This window comes from Cibotium barometz, chromosome 10, assembly GCF_041138505.1.
Source record: "Cibotium barometz isolate CiBa-2024 chromosome 10, ASM4113850v1, whole genome shotgun sequence".
In the NCBI taxonomy this organism is placed as follows: Eukaryota; Viridiplantae; Streptophyta; class Polypodiopsida; order Cyatheales; family Cibotiaceae; genus Cibotium; species Cibotium barometz.
Genome location: NC_141055.1, coordinates 34624451 through 34642608, shown reverse-complemented (window position 1 = coordinate 34642608; position 18158 = coordinate 34624451). Strand labels below are relative to the sequence as shown.

Sequence of the window (18158 nt, the reverse complement as noted above, 5' to 3'; positions counted from 1 at the left end):
TTCCTCTTTTCCCAATTTGTTAGGATAATCCATTTCTCATTTAGAATGAATTAAAGTAGTTTATTACTACTCATAAACAATCTAAAAGAATTTACCATTATTTTAATAGCACAAAATCATGAAAATATCATTTTCTTAATCTCTAGCTCATCAAGCCTAGAGTTTAGCTTTGAATTAAGAGACTATCATTGAGAAGCATCCTTTTCCAAGGGATTTAGCCATAAAGATGGTTATTCTTTTAGAGAGAGAGATTTACTTTAGAAAAACATTACAAATAAGCATAAAGATTAACTTTCTCTTAATTAAACATTGAGATTTTTAGGGAAAGCTTGATTTGAATTAAAACAATCATTTAGAAAGCTTCTCAAGCTTGAGAGGGATTGACAAGAAGAAAGTCATTGAGATAAATTGAAAAAAAAACCATATAAATCGAATTTACCTCCAAGTTTGGCTTGATTCTCTATTAGCAGTGAAGTCCCCAACCAATCAATTGGTCCACCAAGCGGAGGAGAGCAACTCCAAGAGTTGTTGTAGAGAGACAGAAGCTCCAATCTCCCAAGAGAGGAGAAAATTTAAGGGATAATAGAAAATACGATTATTTTAATATAATACTGGCATGGTATAGCTCCAATATGAAAATACAAAGAAATGAGGGTCTATTTATAGGTGAGGGAGGCCACTAACCCAGTCCAATTGGGTTTTAGAAATTTCCAGGTTCAGTTTGACTCAATTTGGACCGGTTTGGCTCCCTTTTGATTTGGTTTGATCTAGGAGAGAGGAGAGATAAAAATATCACAATTTTTTGAATTAAAAAACCCTTCCACACGTGGAAAAGGCGCCTGCCTCAAAGGTCCCCCTCTCCTTACCAAGGTGTCAAAAATGCATCATTTCTCCAAAATATCTCTTTTTTTTAGTAATATCTCTTAATTTTTTACTAATAAAACTTATACTCAGTCAACTCTTCATCTTATGTGAGCATTTACTCATTTTTGGGTATTTTCTTTTATTATTTGGATTTATCTCATCCCAACGCTTGGATTAATCCAATTGGCCCATTGGAATCTTAACTGGACCATAATCCAAAAATATTTGAAAATGTAGACCCTTAGGCTAAGGTCCCTTATACCATTTTCAATTAATTCCTAATGCACATTGAAAAGTTCATTTTGAACTTTTGATTCAGGGGAATCCATTTTAGACACTAGGAGAATTTTTGTATCCAAAGATATCTCAATTTTGAATTATCTCTCTCTAGACGTTTTCTCTCACTAAGCCAAAACAAGGTAAAACAAGATCTTTCTTCTATTTCAAAGAGGGGAATAATTACAAGAACAGAAGGGGAGGTTCTTACACCTTTACACCTAAAAAGCTCGAGGGAGAAATCTTACATCTTACCCCACTTAAAAAATGTGAGATGCCCTCAATATAATCTCTTAGTTCTCTTTCTTCTTCTATTACTTCCAGCGTTATTGCCTTAGAAGTAGATGGCCGATTTGGGAACATCTCTCTTTGACTTTTCCTATTATGAGACGGAGTCTTGCAGTACTTTGGATTGAAACTGAGGGTTGGTTAGAGGGTCTACCTCTAGGATTTCCTTGATTTTAGGAACCTAATTACTCTGGAAGGAAGGAGCTGGAGTCTGGAATCTTGGTCCTTGACTTCCCTACCCCGAAAACCTTGATCCAGAAGGAGTTGGGCAATCCATACTGTGATGTCCAAATCCTTGACAGCTATAGCATTTCACTTTTTTATTTAAGGATGGAACTTCTGAAGTTGATTTCCAGGGAACTGTGTTCCGAGAAAAAGACCTTTCTTCCATTCTGGAACTTCCCATATCCTGAGTTTGACCTTGTTGTCTCTTAGGTGGTGGAAAGTTGGAATCACCTTTCGGAGCTAGAAATCTTTTGAAAGATGATGGTGCTGGCTTCGGGCGGGACCTTGATATCAAAGGCCTTGGCGAAATCCTTCGCAATCCGCACTGCTTCGGCCATGGAAATTGGCTTGGCATTCTTCACTAGGATATTCAAGGGTTCGTTCAGTCCCTGAATGAACCTAGCCACCATCAGTTGTTCTTTATCAAGCGTTGGCGAGGAGGAGAGCAAACACTTGGTGATACACTTCAATAGTTCTGCTCCCCTAGGTTAACTCTAAGAATTCATTCATCTTGGTTTCCAAAAAGCCGAGAGGAGAGAATCTCTTCCTTAGGTAAATCTTGAGATCATTCCATGTCTGGGTGTTCTAATCCATATGGTTTGTCTCGCAATGGTTTCTCCATGCCACTCTGGCAGTTTCTACTATCTTTAGACTTGCAAGAGCCATTTTACTTTTCTCGTTGTACACGGTGACATCGAAGTATTCTTCCATTGCTTCGATCCACTTCTCCACAGCCTCACCCAAGTTTTCCTCTTCACCCTTGAAAGGTCCAAGTTGCGATCTATGAAGAGTTTTATGAACATTTGGGTCAAGCTCTTCCCTGAGTTGGGGGTTAACATTCCTACCACCATGACCTCGATCCATGATCCTATCAATACAAAAATGCTTGTTAAGTCCCTTTTTTTTTTTCCAAATTAACCAAGACGCTCAGGTGAAAAGACCACTTTATTTATAATTCAATTCCGACCTTAGATCCAACTGATTCTGGGATTCTTTATAGTTTGGTCAGCCCCCCACAGAATCCTAGGATAAAGATTCCTTCTACAAGAAGAACATACATAACTCATTACTAGAGAATAATTCATTCATATTCTTAACACAATAATGGTCCATCAGCCCGAAAATTTCATCTGAACATTCCTCCAGGGGAATTTCAGTTATATAGGTTCTCAATTTGTCATCCCTTAATTAGATCCACTGGGTCAAAGGTCAAATAGTAGCAATCTGTCAGCACAATCCACTAATCTCATAGTGATTTGTTGAAGTCATAATCATCTTCCAGTTACTAACATCATCACTCGGGTGGATTCGTCCCATTCATCCTCATTGTGGCTTTGTTCAACTTATCTTCTTTCAACCAGAATTCAAAAATCATCATCTTTCAATCAGAATCCAAATCAATTCATCAATTCTCAACCACAATTCAAAAATCAGATCAACCATCATTTGAATTCATCCTCTGGATACCATTTTTGCTTATAACTTCAAGGTCTTAGATTTACTTGTATATATTGTCAATAAAGAGTTGTAGATATACCCACGGTATATACTGGTAGTCACGGTCCTTGGAGCTATAAGGTAAGTACCATCATATCTAGGCCTCAAGCAAGTCAGGGATTCCATACAATTGCGGTACTTCCACCTGAAGACCCAATTTCCAATTTATGAATCTTCATTCTGAATATCAATTTGTATGAATTTCATCACACAATTACAATCTTTTACTTGACATAAAACATTCATTCAAAAACAAGTTTCATAAATACAGTTTCTAACGAACTCTCATCTTTCCACATTGTTTCACATCATTTCTCGTTATTCCACATTCTTCTACATCAATTCACATTGCTTATTCCACATCCAGTCACATCATATTACATCTCATCACATCACATCACAACATATCCACATCACATCTCATCCATTCATATCACATCTCATCCATTCATATCACATCACATCCATCTACATTCGTTCAAATCCACATCACATCCATCTACATTCATTCAAATCTACATCACATCCACATATCATTACATCACGTTCACATCTATTTACATCACTTCACATCTACCCAGATCCTCATCACATCACATCTCATCTATCCACATCATATCTCATCCATTCATATCTAACCAAATCCACATCACATCACATCTCATCTATCCACATCATATCTCATCCATTCATATCTAACCAAATCCACATCACATCACATCCATTCACATCTCACCGCATCTCACCACATCCATTCAGATATCATCACATCACATTCACATCCTCTCACATCTCATCGCATATCCACTCATATCTCATCACATCCATTCATATCTCATCACACCTATTCGCATCCATCACACCCATTTACATCTCATCACACACATTCACATCTCATCACACCCATTCATTCACATGCACATCTATCCACATCCATCCATTCATTCACATTCACATCTATCCACATCCATCTATTTATTCACATTCACATCTATCCACATCCATCCATTCATTCACATCCACATCCATTTACATCACATCTATCCACATCCATCCATTCATTCACATCCACATCCATTTACATCACATCACATCTCATCTTATCACATCGCATCCATTTACATCCCATCACATTCATTTATATTCATTCAGATTCACATCATATCTTATCACATCCACTTTTAGTACCATTTTCTACTTTTGATACGGGTAGGACTTTTCTAAGTTTCTGCCAATTGCTTGGCCTAGTTAAAGGTACTTTTTCTCGATCCCATTGAATCTACGTATATGAGAGTGTTGTTTTGAAGGTTTAAAAAGAGAAAATAAACCTTATTAGAATTGAATAATAAAAAACTCAGAAAGAGCATTTATGTATTGTATTTTCATTCCTTTAATGAGAATTAATTCGAAAGTTCTGTTTACTCAATTGGATCAAGGGATTCCAGATTCTCTTTTTTGAATGAGAATTATCCAAATTTTCTCGATGGCTATTTTCATATTCTTTCTCAAATTTCTCAAGTAAGATATATTCAATATTCTTCTTTTTGAATAAAAGATTCATGGGATTTACAAAAATCAATTCTATCCATATTTCCCAATAAGAATAATAATACTCAAAATTTCACTTTTGATAAATACTCATAATTTGAATTATGCCAAAATTCCTCTTTTACCCTTTAATTACTTGGATCTCAAATATCATGGGAATTCCTCTTTTTGCATAAAAATAAATTTACCAAAAATTTCTCTTTTCTTTTAATTAAATATTTATGCATAAATACTAAAAATTTATTTTCCATGAATATGATGAAAATCATTCTTTTGCATAGGATATCCAATCCTAGAATATGGTAGGAAGTCCTCTTTTAGCATTATGCATAAAAATAAGATATGTATTATTTTTTGAAATTTTACCATAGCTTCGCTACTATTACTCATAATTCTCAAATTTTTTCTAAAAGAATAAAATCTTGTAATGAAAATATGATAGTAGTTCCTCTTTTATGCTTAAAATCAAACTATGAATTTAAATCATAATTTTAACTATAATTATAAACATAACTATGATTATCTCATTAGATTAAGCTAATTTCAACATTCCTCGTTTCCCAATTTGTTAGGATAATTCATTTCTCATTTAGAATGAATTAAAGTAGTTTATAACTACTCATAAACAATCTAAAAGAATTTACTATTATTTAAATAGCACAAAATCATGAAAATATCATTTTCTTAATCTTTAGCTCATCAAGCCTAGAGTTTAGCTTTGAATTAAGAGACTATCATTGAGAAGCATCCTTTTCCAAGGGATTTAGCCATAAAGATGGTTATTCTTTTAGAGAGAGAGATTTACTTAAGAAAAATATTACAAATAAGTAAAAAGATTAACTTTCTCTTAATTAAACATTAAGATTTTTTAGGGAAAGCTTGATTTGAATTAAAACAATCATTTAGAAAGCTTCTCAAGCTTGAGAGGGGTTGAGAAGAAGAAAAATATTACAAATAAGCATAAAGATTAACTCTCTTGATTAAACATTAAGATTTTTAGGGAAAGCTTGATTTGAGTTAAAACATATATTTAGAAAGCTTCTCAAGCTTGAGAGGAGTTGAGAAGAAAAAAGTCATTGAGATAAATTGGAAAAAAACCATATAAATCGATTTTACCTTCAAGTTTGGCTTGATTCTCTATTAGCACAGTGAAGCCCTCGACGAATCAATTGGTCCACCAAGAGGAGGAGAGCAACTCCAAGAGTTGTTGTAGAGAGAGAGAAGCTCCAATCTCCCAAGAGAGGAAAATTTAAGGGATAATAAAAAATATGCTTATTTTAATAGAATACTGGCATGGTATAGCTCCAATATGAAAATACAAAGGAACGAGGGTCTATTTATAGGTGAGGGAGGCCATTAACCAAGTCCAATTGGGTTCTAGAATTTTTTAGGTTCCGTTTGACTCAATTTGGACAAGATGTGGATCAGTTTGGCTCCCTTTTTGATTTGGTTTGATCCAGGAGAGAGGAAAGATAAAAATATCACAATTTTTTGAATTAAAAAACCCTTCCACACATGTGAAAAAGGCGCCTACTTCAAAGGCTTCCCTCTCCTTACCAAGGTATCAAAATGCATCATTTCTCCAAAGATCTCATTTTTTTTTAGTAATATCTCTTAATTTTTAACTAATAAAACTTGTCCTCAATTAACTCTTCATCTTATGTGAGCATTTACTCTTTTTTTTTGGGTATTTTCTTTTATTATTTGGATTTATCTCATCCCAACACTTGGATTAATCCAATTGGCCCATTAGAACCTTAATTGAACCATAATTCAAAATTTTTTAAAAATGTAGACCCTTAGACTAAGGTCCCTTATACCATTTTCAATTCCTAATGCACATTGAAAAGTTCATTTTGAACTTCTGATTCAGGAGAATCCATTTCAGACACTAAGAGAATTTTTGTATCCAAAGATATCTCAATTTTGAATTACCTCTCTTTAGATATTTTCTCTCACTAGGCCAAAACAAGATCTTTCTTCTATTTCAAAGAGGGGAATAAATACAAGAACAGAAGGGGAGGTTCTTACACCTTTACACCTCAGAAGCTGGAGGGAGGAATCTTACAAAAGGCAGGGATTAGATACTGTTGAGTTGATGTATAGTTATGTGCACTATTGCTGGTATGTATACTATGTGAATAAGATGAATGATAACATATTTATGGAGTTGGTATAGTCATTACATATTTATGGAGTTGGTATAGTCATTACATGTTGGAATAAGATGAGCCACTCATAAGATGATGGGATAGTTGCATATAGTAGGGAAACCTAACAAATTCATGGCATGTTCTAGGGTACATTTAGGGAAAGATTTGAAGGGGTTGGTGATACACAATAATAAGAGAGTTGGATTGCCAAAGTTTAGGCCTAAAACACAGAGGTGGTATTTGAAGGAGAAACAACCAGTTCACACCTTTGTGACTTTGATAGAGAAACCAATTGGACAATAAACTCCCTGTTACCATATTATAGTAGTGATGTGTGTGAACACACTTAGGACCGCCGGGGCACTTTTTCCCTCACTAGGAGGTTTTTTCCCCCGTGCATTGTATATACGCCCATTATCTTCTAGGGCTTGTTATCTTTCTTTTTTGGCACTCATAATACACTACTGTGTTGTGCTCAAGCTTCCTCATCTTCTTGAAGTTGTGTGTGCATTCCTGCAACCCTAATTCCAACAATTGGTATCAGAGCAGGCTTCCTCCTCCCGGGCAGCATCACCGGCACCTGCCGCTTCATCTCCTCCGATTGCGACGAGGTTTCACGAGCGTCTGCAGGTTAGTATATGCCGTGGGTGAGCCCGTAGGGCTCGGTACTTTCAGAATTTTGATCTGAGGTCATTTCGCCCTCCGTTTTTGCATTCCAAGTACTGCGCAGGCAAAATCGTCCTACTGTGCAGATTTTCTGTCAGGATTAAAATCTGCAGGACAGGTACCCATTCGTCTGTTTTGGGCTGTGCTACATAGCACAGGTCGATTTTATACAGGTTTTCCTCTTACAGACAGCATTTACATCTAGTAGTACAGTCATTGGCCATGGCTGACAACAATGATGTATTCCGCATGTTGGCTGCTGAGGATAAGTTGGATGGCACCAACTATCCATTGTGGGCATATATGATGCGACATGTATTGGTAGCAAAGGGGTTATGGAACATTGTGCAGGGTATTGATGCACGTCCTATTGTGGCTGGGAATGCTGCAAACACATCAGAAACAGGTACTGTTGATGATGGTGCAGGCACAAGTGCTGTAGCAGCTGTTCGAGAACCACCACTTTCAGCAGAGCAGATTCGTTGGGATGGTAGAGATGCGCAGGCTCATGCCTTGATTGCGCTGTCTGTCAAACGTACCATTATCCCACATATTCGCTCCTGCAGGACTTCTAAGGATGCTTGGGATGTACTTGCCACATTGTATCAGGCAAGAAATGAGGCTCGTGTTGCTTACCTCCGAAAACAGTTGGAGAGTGAGCATATGAACGAAGGTGATTCTATGGATAGCTTTTTGACAAAGATCAAGGATTTCAAAGAGCAGCTCATTTCTGCAGATGAAATCCTGTCAGACAGTTCACTTGTGCAGACTGTTTTGAATGGTCTACCAGATTCTTATCAGGGTTTTGCTTCCACTCTTCGCTTGATGATGAAAGGCAATCCCAATGCCTTATCATTTGAGGAGTTAGTTTCTGTTTTGCTGCAAGAAGACCAGTCAAGGCAAAACAGGAATATTATGCGTGTCGCAGATCAAGCTTTCGTTGCTGGTCAGAGAAGCGGGAAAGGTAAAGCTGGCTTTTCTTCTAGTAAGCAGAAATCTGCAAATGCTGCGCAACCAAAGAAGGAAGACAAAGATGAGAAGAAGGGTGACAAACAGAAAACATTTTGCAAGTACTGTAAGGGAAATGATCATGTCATCAAAGCGTGTCCTAAGCTGGCTGCGAAAGAGGCTGGTATGGCTGTTGCAGATGCCTCTCCTTCTAACAATGAATCTGCTAATGTTGTGCTAGATACAGAATGGGCATTCAATGCGCAGTGCAGTTATGACCCATCTTTGCATGACACATGTATGTCTGCAGTAGATTCAGATGTATGGTACTTTGACAGTGGTGCCACTAAGCATATCACCTCGCAGCGCAGTTTATTCACTTTCCTTGAGTCTGCTCCCACAGGGAATACTGTCACTTGTGCCAATAACTCCTCTTATCCCGTTAAAGGAGTTGGACAGATTGTGCTGAATGTTGCAAATGGCAACACCTTTACACTTTTTGATGCATTGTATGTGCCAGGGATCAAAAAGAATCTGCTGTCAGTCTCCGCATTTGCCAAAACAGGTTTGGTTGTAAAATTTGTGGATGACAGATGTACTGTTCATGATCTCTCTTGTGGTGACATCATTGTAGCATCTGGTTCACTATGTCGAGGGCTGTATAAGCTCAATATGGACGGCAAATGTGTAGAGGATTCAGCATGTGCTATTATGGATACGCAGGCTATTTCAAATGCAAAACTGTGGCATGCACGTTTTGGTCATCTGAATTTTGCAAGTTTGCTGCGCCTGCAGAAATCTGAAATGGTGTCTTCTTTGCCTAAGCTTGAGGCACCTGTCAAGCATGTTTGTGAGGGCTGCATATTGGGTAAAATGCAGCGTGCTTCCTTTCCCAAAGATGGATCAGTGAGAGCTGAACGCAGATTGCAGCTTGTTCACAGTGATGTTTGTGGTCCCATGCAAACTCCATCATTTGGAAACTACCTTTACTTCGTGACTTTCATTGATGATTTTACCAGGCATGCATGGGTATATCCTTTGAAGGCAAAGTCCGAAGTGTTTTTGTGCTTCAAACAGTTTTTGGTTATGGCTGAAAATGTGTCAGAAAGTAAGATGGGCACCCTTCGTTCAGATCGAGGGGGGGAGTATATGTCTTCAGAATTTAATGCATTTCTGGCTGAGCGTGGGATAAAACACCAATGTACAGTGCCGTATACACCACAGCAAAATGGTGTGGCTGAGAGAAAAAACAGGTCTCTCATGGAAATGGCAAGATGTATGGTTAAGAGTCAAAGTCTACCACATGGTTTTTGGCTTGAGGCTGTCATGTGTGCCACTTATGTACTAAACAGGTGTCCCACCAAAGCATTACAGGTTGTCACTCCATATGAGGCTTGGCATGGCCGCAAGCCATATGTTGGCCATTTACGTGTTTTTGGTTGCCTGGCATATGCATTAGTGCCTGTGCAACATCGCAGAAAATTGGATGACAAAGCTGTCAAATGTATTTTTGGTGGATATAGTGCTGAGAGCAAAGGCTATCGTTTGTATCATCCACAGACAAAGCGCATTTTGGTTAGCCGTGATGTTGTATTTGTGGAAGATGCAGTTCAGCCCTTGGTTTCATGTACTAAGGAGACAGATATCAGCTCACGTGATGTCTATGATACATTGTTGCCTCTTTTCAGTGGTGCACAGTCAAGTGCAATACCTCATGAGGCAGTTTTTCAGCCTATGCAGGTTTTAAATGATGGCACAGATCAGCCTATATCTGATGCAGATGTGCATGATGCACTTGAGGATGAGAGACAAGAGATTGAGGGCTCTAGGAATATGCCTAGATGGCTGGTGCAGACTTTGCGTGACAGCAAGTTGGATGCCCCTTTGTCTAGTCGCACTCGTTCTGGCTCTCATGGTGCCTCTTATGCGTCAGATTGTTATGCATTGGCTGTTTCTAGTATGTGCGATGAAAGTGAGCCTGTTTCATTTGATGAGGCACAAAGTTCAGAAAATTGGATGGCTGCTATGCAAGCAGAATACGATGCTATTATGAAGAATAGTACATGGTCTTTATGTGACTTGCCCCCTGGCAAGAAGGCCATTGGCACTAAGTGGGTATACAAATTGAAGCGTAAGCCTGATGGCACAGTGGATCGCCATAAGGCTAGGCTTGTTGCAAAAGGTTATGCTCAAGAGAAGGGCATTGATTTTGATGAAACTTTTGCTCCCACATGTCGTATGACCACTGTTCGTAGCATCTGTGCATTAGCAGCTCATAATGGTTGGAATGTACATCAGCTGGACATAAAGACTGCGTTCTTAAATGGAGATTTGCATGAGGAGGTGTATGTATCGCAGCCTCGTGGTTTTGTTCAAAGAGGGCAGGAAAACAAAGTGTGCAGGTTAAAAAAGGCTTTATATGGTTTAAAGCAAGCTCCACGAGCTTGGTATGAAAAAATACATGCATATTTGACTGCACATGGGTTTCAGAATAGTCCAACAGAAAGCACTTTGTATGCTAAACGTGTGGATGGTGTACATCTAATCATTGCTCTCTATGTCGATGACATGCTGCTCACAGGACCAAATGAGAGTCATATTGCTGATTTTAAGGCTGATTTGAATGCCTCTTTTGAGATGTCAGATTTGGGGCATTTGCATCATTATTTGGGGATACAATTTAAGCAGTGTGATGGAGGTATTGCTTTGTATCAGACAAAGTATATTGAAACATTGTTGCGGAGATTTGGCCTTGAAGACTGCAAGCCTATTGCTACTCCAATGGAGACAGGTTTGAAGTTGAGTCTTCATGATGCTGGAGATCACTTTGATGTCACACTCTATCAGACAGCTGTTGGTTGCCTCATTTATGTATGCATTACGAGGCCAGACATTCAGTTTGCAGTCTCACAGGTGAGCAGATTTATGCATAGCCCAGGCATTAAGCATTGGCAGGCCGTGAAGCGTATCTTTCGCTATTTGAGTGGTACTCGGCATCTTGGGTTGTTTTATCCCAAGGGGGGATCATTGCCGCCAGATTTACATGCTTTTTCAGATTCTGACTGGGCTGGTTGTTATGACACACGCGTGTCCACGAGTGGTTTTTGCTTCATGCTTGGAAGCTCATGCATATCATGGTTGAGCAAGAAGCAGCCTACTGTGGCCACTTCTAGTTGTGAAGCTGAGTACAGGGCAGCTTTCACAGCTACGGTTGAGTGTGTGTGGCTCAGACGCCTTATGGCTGATTTGGGTGTTGGGCAGCCATCTGCCACCACCATCTTCACTGACAGTCAGAGCGCATTGGCAGTTGCACGGAACCCAGTGTTCCATGCTCGTACGAAGCACATTGAGGTGCACTACCATTATGTCAGGGAGAGACTCTCTGCAGGAGAGATCAGTTTGGCTTATGTGCCAACACAGGATAACCTTGCAGACCTTTTCACAAAGGCTCTGCCTCGTGAGAAGTTCGAAGCTTTTCGCAAAGCTTTGGGCTTACTCCCTTTTGTGGATTCGTCCACATAGCTAGACACTTCCCTATACATGAGTGCTAGCTCTTGTTCACCGCATCACTCCAGGGGGGATTTGTTACCATATTATAGTAGTGATGTGTGTGAACACACTTAGGACCGCCGGGGCACTTTTTCCCTCACTAGGAGGTTTTTTCCCCCGTGCATTGTATATACGCCCATTATCTTCTAGGGCTTGTTATCTTTCTTTTTTGGCACTCATAATACACTACTGTGTTGTGCTCAAGCTTCCTCATCTTCTTGAAGTTGTGTGTGCATTCCTGCAACCCTAATTCCAACACTCCCAACGACTTTACCATTGAGGCTCTGCTGGTAGGGAGTTTGTAGCAGCTGGGATACCATATAAGGTGGGGTGGTAACCTTAGTGTATGTATCGCCCCATTTAATTAATATAAACATATATATTTTCATTTTCATTTCTATATATTATCTTAAGGAAAAGTTTCACAAAACTGCCACGTGGCAAGAATTTAAAGGTTCCCGAAGATGCCACGTGGCAAGAATTTAAAGGTTCCCGAAGAAGAGGAGGAAGTTTGGGACCTCGGTAGAATTTGATTTTGGAAGCCTCAAAAGACATGCTAAGCACCACAGGTTCCCAAGTCCCAACTAAAAGTAAAAAGTCAAAGGGGCTCTCTCTCTCTCTCTCTCTCTCTCGTTGTTCAGACCATGTGTTACTGCTTTAGCTGTCGGTGTTCGACACTTTGAGCTGGGTTGTCTGAGAAGCTTACAGATGATCCCCGCCCGCCGCCAGTTGAGTTGGAGGACCATCAGTTCTGGTGTGAGAAGAAGGTTGGGCGTAACCCGCCACTATCATGTTATGCAGTCACGTTACATCCATATGTAGACCAAAGATGGATGTCAAGCAGGCATGGTTTGCCAATTTAGGTTGATATATTCTGTAGCTTGCAGGGCAACATCATAAAAAACTGCATGGGTTTAGATGTATCATATGGTGGCTTGGAGGGCCGCAGAAGCAAACACGCTGAAACATTTCACACATGAAGAGCGGCATGAACATGCCATAGCTACAAGAGCAAAATCATGCACAAAATGGCAGGGTATTCTTTCTGTGTTAAAAAAATGTGTTACCCTTTCCGAGGGCAAACGCCTCCATTCACACATCAGAAGATTGGGGCTAGAGCAAGATACCTTCCTGGCCAACCTTCTCGTCAGTATGTACGGCAAGCTCAGGGCATTAGATGATGCCCGCCATGTCTTCAATGGTCTGAGACATCGTGATGTCGTCTCTTGGAATGCCATCATTACGGCTTATGTACGGCAGGGTTATCACAAGCAAGCTCTCCAACTTTTCATGACTATGCAGCAGGAAAATGTCATACCAAACAGGGTCACGTACTTAAGTGCTCTCAGTGCATGTGGAAACACAGAAGTCCTGAGGAAGGGCAAGGAGATCCATGTAGGCCTAATCAGTAACAGCCTTGAATTAGATGTAGCCGTTGGGACTGCCATTGTCAGCATGTATGGTAAGCTAGGAGATGTGGATGCCGCAAGGTGCACATTTGTCAGATCACATCAACGCAACCTGATCTATTGGACAGCCATGATCACAGTGTATGCTCAACAATGCTGTGGCAAGGAGGCTCTTCAACTATTCTGGAGACTGGAGCAAGAGAGCATGAATCCGGATGAAGTCACTCTTGTTAGTGCACTTAGTGCTTGCTCAATGTTGGCGGCCCTTAAAGATGGTCAGTTGATACATATATGCATAATCCATAGAAAACTAGAGTCAAACCTTGTGGTTGGGAATGCTCTCCTTCACATGTATGGCAAATGTGAAGCGTTAGCTGAAGCTTTTTTTGTTTTTGACACTATGACTCAGCGTGATGTGGTCTCATGGACAGCCATGATAACATCTTATGCTCATTATGGTCATAGCAAAGAAGCCTTTCAGATGTTCAAGCAAATGCAATATGAGGGAGTGAAGCCAAACAAGGTTACATTTGTCAGCATTCTCAGTGCATGTTCAGGCCTCAAAGCTATGGCAGAGGGTGCACTAATCCATGCATGTGTTGCTGAGATGGGCTTTGAGCAAGATGTGATTATTGGAACTGCCTTAATAAATCTGTATGGCAAGAGTGGATCCATGGAGGATGCATGTATGGCATTTGACATGATTCAACAGCGGAATGTGGTTGCTTGGAATGCGATGCTGACAGTTTTTGTGGAGCAGGAATACTATGAGGAGGCCATTGAGCTTTTCCAGCACATGCAGGGACAATGCATGAGGCCTGATGATGTTACCTTCGTAGGCATTCTGAGCTCATGTGGCAGTGTGGCAGCGTTAGTAGAGGGTATATTTATCCATGCATGGGTTGTTAGCAGCAAATTGGAGTCCAATATTGTCGTGCTGACTGCCCTTATCACCATGTATGGAAAATGTGGGGCCATGGATGATGCAGTTTCTACTTTCAACAAAATCTGTCGACAGGATGTTGCCTCTATGAATGCCATGATTGCAGCATACAGTCAACAAGGTCATGCTAAGGCAGCCATGCATGTCTTTCTGCAAATGACAGAAGAAAATGTGAAACCAAATAATGCAACTTTCACGAGCCTTCTCTCTGCCTGCAGTCATGCTGGCCTGGTTGATGAGGGCTACTGCTGCTTTACTTCCATGAGTGCAGATTATGGCCTCAGTCCAACAATGGAGCACCATGCATGTATGGTTGACCTTATTGGAAGAGTTGGATGTCTTGATGAAGCAGAGAACCTTCTAGATGGGATGCCGCTTCAACCTAATGCCTTTGTATTGATGGGGTTACTCAGTGCATGTAGAATGCACGGTGATATGAAGCGTGGAAAGTCTGTCACCAAATGTGCTATTGATTTGGATTCACAATATACAGCACCTTATGTGATACTTTCAAGCATGTATGCTGCAGAGGGAAGGTGGGATGATGCAGTCAGTATTGGAAATCAAATGATAAGGAGTTTTTAAGAGAGAAGCTGCCAAATAGCTCGCCTGATGTTGGGAATATGGTGCATCAATCTTCTGGAAAGTTTGAGTCAGGGTGGACTTCAATTGCATTGTATGCAGATATGGAGGAGGTCGTTTAACACAATCAAGTTTTGCTTCATGGGTTTTATGGCAGTGCAGCTTCATGACTCCATTACCACCATCCTTGAAGCATTTGAGAGTGCACAATGGTCTCTCCACCTTAATGGAGCATTGAGAACAAGGCGCTTTGTTGCCTTTGTATGAAGGGGAAATGGGGTCAGGAACACAGTCTACAACTTGAACAACTATCCCTTCTCCTTTTCACACACTACTTCAGACACTCAACAGTTTGTTAGAACTCACGGCTCCACCCGCAGGTGATTCAACATGCTCAGTTGTATGTAAGGCAAACCTTATGAGGAGAATCCATCCAAGAAACCACAATGAAGGAATGACTTTCAGATGCTTATAGCAGCTGGTAGAGAGACTCAATTGTGGCCGGCCAGCTTAGCATACAGGGATTTGGCAGAGGGTGGTAGTGTGGTGGCAACTTTTGGACACCTTTGGTGCATTTTTTGTGACGTCTCAAGTCACAGTTGGGTGGCTTAATTGTGGTCCCGTTTAGACTGGGAAAGGTATGCTTTTGGGAGCCACCAGGTCAGGCTGGTCAGTTGCCTATTTTAATGGTAAACAGCTAATCTAACAGTGTCTGCTGGTTCACCTTATAAAAGGTTTTTTCTCTTCCTACATTATTCCATCATTTTTTGAGCTCAGTGTTGTGCCCTAGCCCGTTCCATCCTGTTTTATAAGTTACCTCAGTGTTCTGCCCTAACTCTTTCCATCCTTTGCTACAAGTCATTGACACTCAAGCTCTTGTTTCAGAGCGTTCAGCAGCAATGGTCCTGCAATCTTTCAACTTCAAAAAAAAATCAGGTCCAATATACTGTTTGCCCTGTCTCCAGTTTTTTTCTGATCATTCTTGTCTTTTTTGTTCCTATTAGTTTGCATTTGACTTAAGTGCTAGGCACCATAATTTCTGACATGGTATTGGGTACAGATGAATAAATCATTGATATCTTGGAGGTCTCCAGGGCTGTGGTTCTCAGGACCAGCAGTAACGGTGGTGGGCCTACTGGTTTTGGAACCTTCCGAACCAGCTTTACAGCCTTGCAGAGAAATGCCAGCAGCAGAGGGTGAGTCCCTTCCAAGTATCTGATAAGAATAAGCAATATATGATATTTGATAGGGATTGGTTCATTTCAAAATTTAAGATTCTTACTCTTGACTATCTTGTATGAGAGATTGAACGGCAAATAGTTATTGGCGGAAACCCTTTGTCTGGGCAACGAGATCTTCAAACCATCCAGCGGACAGCTGGAGAACGGATCCTGCATTTCAGCAAGGTCATGGACACACATTCACAAGAAGTTTGCAGTGGGCATCAGGGGACCTGACTCCTGAGCCTCACAATTTGTGTACCTTAACCACTTGGCCGACAACCTGTTTGTGATATACCTCTCCATGTTAGCAATCATAAACACATCTGTCCATGACGTAGACAGATAAATGCAGTGGCCAAGTGGGGACATGTGAAGCCCTAGACAGATAGATGCAGTGGCCATGTGAAGGCCTAGACAGGTAAGGGGATTTTTCTCCGATCCACCCACTTTTTGTTTGGAGCGGGGTAATTCTTGAAATTCACAAGAAACTTCCAATCAAGACGGCAAGATGTGAGTAGAAGCTCCCAAGAGCAGGCCCCTCTCTCCTCCTTAGTGTGCAAGCTCCCAGAACACCTCCTACCTGTGCCTGCTAATCATTGCTCTTCTTCTCACTTCATGTTGCTGATCGATGACTATAGAGTCGAAAATGAGATGGGAAAGAAGCTGAAGATATTTCGGTGTGAAAAGGGTGGATGATTTACTTGAATGGAATCCATAGTCTACTGCAAGGAGCTGGCTTAGATCAAAGTCAAGGGAAAAGGGTTGCTTGATGCCTTCTGGATCGAGACAATCAATATTGTCGTGCACATCTTTAACGGGAGTAATCCGCAAGACAAATATGTATGAGCCCAAGGTCTACAATCACTTCCAAAAGTCCTGAAATAAGCAAATCTGTTGCAGAGTTATCTGTTTAAATGCTTTAGTATAGAAGTCTTGCAAGAGCCGGATTGTATTTTTTTTGTGAATAGAGGATACCCCTCGGCATGGGTTCTTTCAGGGCATGAGATGGAGGAATGAGCTCCCACCCCGACTTGGTATAGGGGCTGGTTATGGGGCAAAAAGGGCATCTGGACCTCGCCAACTTGGGCGATGGGCCTTGCGCGCTGCCCATGCTGTCCACAGCCCATGGCCCCTAGGTGTTCATAGTACCATGGACAATGGTTTCACACACACCCTGCCTAGCAAGACCTTGCCTTTGACTTTGAATTGGCCTGACCGTGGGTCTAATAATTGCCCAAGATGCCTTTACATCGTTACATCATACAAGAGGGTTACATCAAGTGTATGGACATGCACGATAGGACTTGAAGCTACTGACTCACCATCCTTGGTATTACATTAGCACTTGTCCCTGGACAAGGGCTCTAAATGAAAAAGCCTGGTGTCGAGCCTTAGGTTCTTGCACTTGAACTGTACAGCATCGGCATCTATGTGCGGGAAGCATGTGATAGAGAAGTTATATAGAAAGATCTAAGAGCCGTCTTGAAATTTCATGATGGAATTTATGTAATCGATATAGAATAAGGAGGTGGTAGCAATAGCTATTTGCATTGTTTCTAGGAAAAATTTATTGAGTGGCCCATATTAAAATCTAGATGGAAAATTACCAACTATAGACAGTATGTACACTCCTAGAGATGACAAAGGAATTGGATTTTACAGTAACTTCAACTTTTGAAATTTAAAAAATACATTTAAAAATTAAAATTAAAAGTCTCAAAAGCTGGGCAAAATTTGGCATGTTGAAGAAAACCTTCCAGAAATGAATGTATCAAAATTTTTTTCCATACAGTGGTCCTTTCTACACAAGTGTCTTCTCACACAATTGTGCCCACCCATTGAACCCTACATTTGTACCCACCCATTGAACCCTACATTTGTACTCACATCATGTTCTCACTGGGTCCACTGACTTTGTCTGCCATGCCCACTCACAGTGCCACCAGGCATACACCACACGGCACTTGTCGAATGAGGCATCCTAGTT

The 18158-nt window shown here is 40.6% G+C and overlaps 1 protein-coding gene across 2 annotated transcripts; it reads left to right on the top strand.

Moving 5' to 3' along the window:
- The first annotated feature begins 12604 nt into the window (after positions 1-12604).
- LOC147634827 (pentatricopeptide repeat-containing protein At4g13650-like) lies at positions 12605-17956 on the top strand. 2 transcript variants are annotated; one of them, XM_086804016.1, is made up of 4 exons: positions 12605-15682; positions 15834-15884; positions 16009-16144; positions 16269-17956. In XM_086804016.1, exon 1 carries the CDS (start codon positions 12933-12935, stop codon positions 14949-14951), a length of 2019 nt encoding a protein of 672 aa, XP_086660142.1. In that variant the 5' UTR covers positions 12605-12932; the 3' UTR covers positions 14952-15682; positions 15834-15884; positions 16009-16144; positions 16269-17956. The 2 variants fall into 2 exon arrangements, with proteins under 2 accessions (XP_086660142.1, XP_086660141.1); XM_086804015.1 differs by having other exon boundaries at positions 16043-17956.
- Positions 17957-18158: the final 202 nt, after the last annotated feature.